At 40.8% G+C, this 3,021-nt stretch overlaps 1 protein-coding gene across 1 annotated transcript in view; it reads right to left on the bottom strand.

The window, feature by feature from the left end:
- The window catches only part of ZBTB10 (zinc finger and BTB domain containing 10), a 39,825-nt gene that overhangs the window by 13,246 nt on the left and 23,558 nt on the right, over positions 1-3,021 (bottom strand). Inside the window, exon 3 of the mRNA XM_017521859.2 lies at positions 486-584. Within this exon, the coding sequence (XP_017377348.1) occupies positions 486-584 (99 nt within the window). The remainder of the gene's footprint in view (positions 1-485; positions 585-3,021) is intronic.

The raw sequence follows: 3,021 nt of genomic DNA on the forward strand, positions 1-3,021 counted from the left end.
GTTGACCAGGATGGTCTCGATCTCTCGACCTCGTGATCCACCCGCCTCGGCCTCCCAAAGTGCTGGGATTACAGGCTTGAGCCACCGCACCCGGCTATATGTAAGAGTTTTTAAACCTAAACAAATGACTGTCTCAAACACGCAGAACCAGAAACATCATTTACATTTACCAATTTTCCAAAGTCATCATAAACATATCTACCGTAGATTGAAGGTATTCATACATAATAGAACCTTCTTTTTTTTGTTTTTGTTTTTGTTTTAAAGACAGGGTTTCACCATGTTGGTCAGGTTGGTCTTGAACTCCTGACCTCAGGTGATCCACCCGCCTTGGCCTCCAAAGTGCTTGGATTACAGGCGTGAGCCACCACGCCTGGCCTATAATAGAACCTTCTTAAGGGAGAGAGATTACAGTAGGCTACAGGTAAGATGTAACACACTTCCCAATCTTTAATGTACTGTTGTTAAAATCTTACTGTACCTACCAGCATCACCTCCATCTTGACTAGTGCCAGCTTCGGTCAATAAATTTGCACTCACATTCCTATCAACATCTGGCCCCGAGAGTAGAGCACCATCTAAATCTGAAAAGGAGACAGAAAAATTTATCTACAAACCACACCATAGCCACCACCCAAAACACCACTCTTTCTTGGAATATATATATTTTTTTTAATTGAGACGAAGTTTCACCATATTGGCCAGGGTAGGTTTGTCTCGAACTCCTGACCTTGTGATCCACCTACCTTGCCTCCCAAAGTGCTGGGATTACAGGCGTGATCCACCATGCCTGGCCTTGGAAGTGTTTCTTTAATAAAAAGTACCATCTGTAAGTACTAAATTACCTACTGTGTTCAATACAACAAGGCTCACAGAAGCCTAAGACATGTACAGTAAGTATAGTGTACTGGTTAGGAATGGGCTGTAGAACCAGGGTGAATTAGGTGCCACTCCTATTTCTGTTACAGGCTATATGACCATGTGCCTTAGTTTCTCCCTAATTTACATCCACCGATATCATAGATGTAATCTAGGAATCTAATTGGATAATATAAAAAGCCAAGTGTAACAATTATGGTACTTCACACTCAAAACACTACTAGTACCAGTAACTAGTAAGTATTAGAGGTATAAAACACATTGTTGGTATATCTGTATTGGTTCAAGTGGAGAAGACCAATTAAAGCTAGAATTGCTAGGCTGGAAGTGGTCGCTCACACCTATAATTCCGGCACTTTGGGAAGCTGAGGTAGGCAGGTCACTTGAGGCCAGAAGTTCCAGATCAGCCTGGCTGACATGAAAAAACCACATCTCTGAAAAAACACAAAACTCAGCCAGGTGTGGTGATACACACCTGTAGTCTCAGCTACTTGGAAGGCTTAGATGGGAGGATTCACCTGAGCCTGGGAGGCAGCTGCTACAGGGAGCTGAAATCCACACCACTGCACTCCAGCCTGGGGCAACAGAATGAGACCGAGTCTCAAAAAAACAAGTTTGAATGTCAGAATACAGGTGGCAAATAAAACCATGGGGATGAACGGATGTGACAGTGAGAAAAGACTAAGTATACTGAAGAATCCTAGCATTTAATGAGCTACAAAAAAACACAGAAAAAACTTTTAAGGGAAAAGTAGTCCCCTTTGTCAATGCTTCCAAGTCTACTTTGTCAATTCAAGAATCTTACTGAACAATGCTAGTGAGGAGGTAGGGCAAGCAGGAACAGTAAGAGTGGTCGATGTTGTGAAGAGATGATCAATTAAGAAAAGAATCTTTGAGAAATCTAGCAAAAAAAAAAGTAGTATGAGAAATAGGGTAACCATTTTTTTTAAGAAAGTGAAAGTTCCTTATTTTTGAGGCAGGGTCTCCCTCTGTCACCCAGGCTGGAGTCCAGTGGCACAATCTCAGCTCACTGCAACCTCTGCCTCCCAAGTTCAACCAATCCTCCCACATCGGCCTCCCAAACTGCTGATACTATAGGTGCACACCACCACACCTTGCTAAAAATTTTTTTTTTTTTTTTTTTTTTGTAGAGACAGGGTCTCACCATGTTGCCCATGCTGATCTTGAATGCCTGAGCTCAAACAATCCTCCTGCCTTGGGTTCCCAAAGTGCTGGGATTACAGGCATGAACCCCAACACCCGGCCAAAAGTTACGTATTTAAATACTGACAGGAAGGAATCACCGAAGGGAGAAGTTAAAGACACTGAAGATATATATTGCAGTGAAGAGAAGAAATTATCCCTTGTGTATGATTCCTAAGGTTTCTTGAGTTCCGGGAGCACAAGTCTGGGTACTTAAGAGAGACAGCGGAAACCATCAGTGTAGAGTGCTAAAGTCAGAACTTAAGGATATTATACCAGGCTGTTGGCTTCTCTTTTCTATATAAAGTGAAATTAGTAGAATGTGGCATTATTGCTTACAGTAAATTGGTTGCAAGTCAGAAGAATGAGCAAGTATTTAATGCAGAAAGAACAGTAAATAAAGAACTCCTTTGCACAATCCTTGAGAACAGGATACTGCTTAGGTTTATTTTCACAGTGTTTATCACAATGAATGATAAATAGAAGGCTTTTAAAAATAGTTTACCAGCCATGATGGCTCAAGCCTGTAATCCCAGCACTTTGGGAGATATATATATTATAGTTACATGTTTACTTGAATAGTCTGTATTTTTAAACTTGTATCACTAAACAAAGTTTAGTTTTAATGGTATCTGAATAATAATTTGGTTTTTTGGTCTACAATTAAACTAAAACCTATCAGGAACTGAAAATATCAACTAAAAATTTAATGTTTTCTTAAAGTTAAATGTATTTCAATAGTCAAAAAATAAAACTGGCTGGACATGCATTAGTCCTAGCTACTGAGCTGGCTAGGACGAGAGAATGGTTGGAGACCAACAGTCCAAGGCTGCAGTGAGCTACAGCTGCACCACCACACTCCAGCCTGGGCAAGAGTGAGACCCTCTCTCAACAAAATTGAAATAAAAAGTAAGGTTGGGTACAGTGGCTCATGCCTGT

This window comes from Cebus imitator, unplaced genomic scaffold, assembly GCF_001604975.1.
Source record: "Cebus imitator isolate Cc_AM_T3 unplaced genomic scaffold, Cebus_imitator-1.0 Scaffold22, whole genome shotgun sequence".
NCBI lineage: Eukaryota > Metazoa > Chordata > Mammalia > Primates > Cebidae > Cebus > Cebus imitator.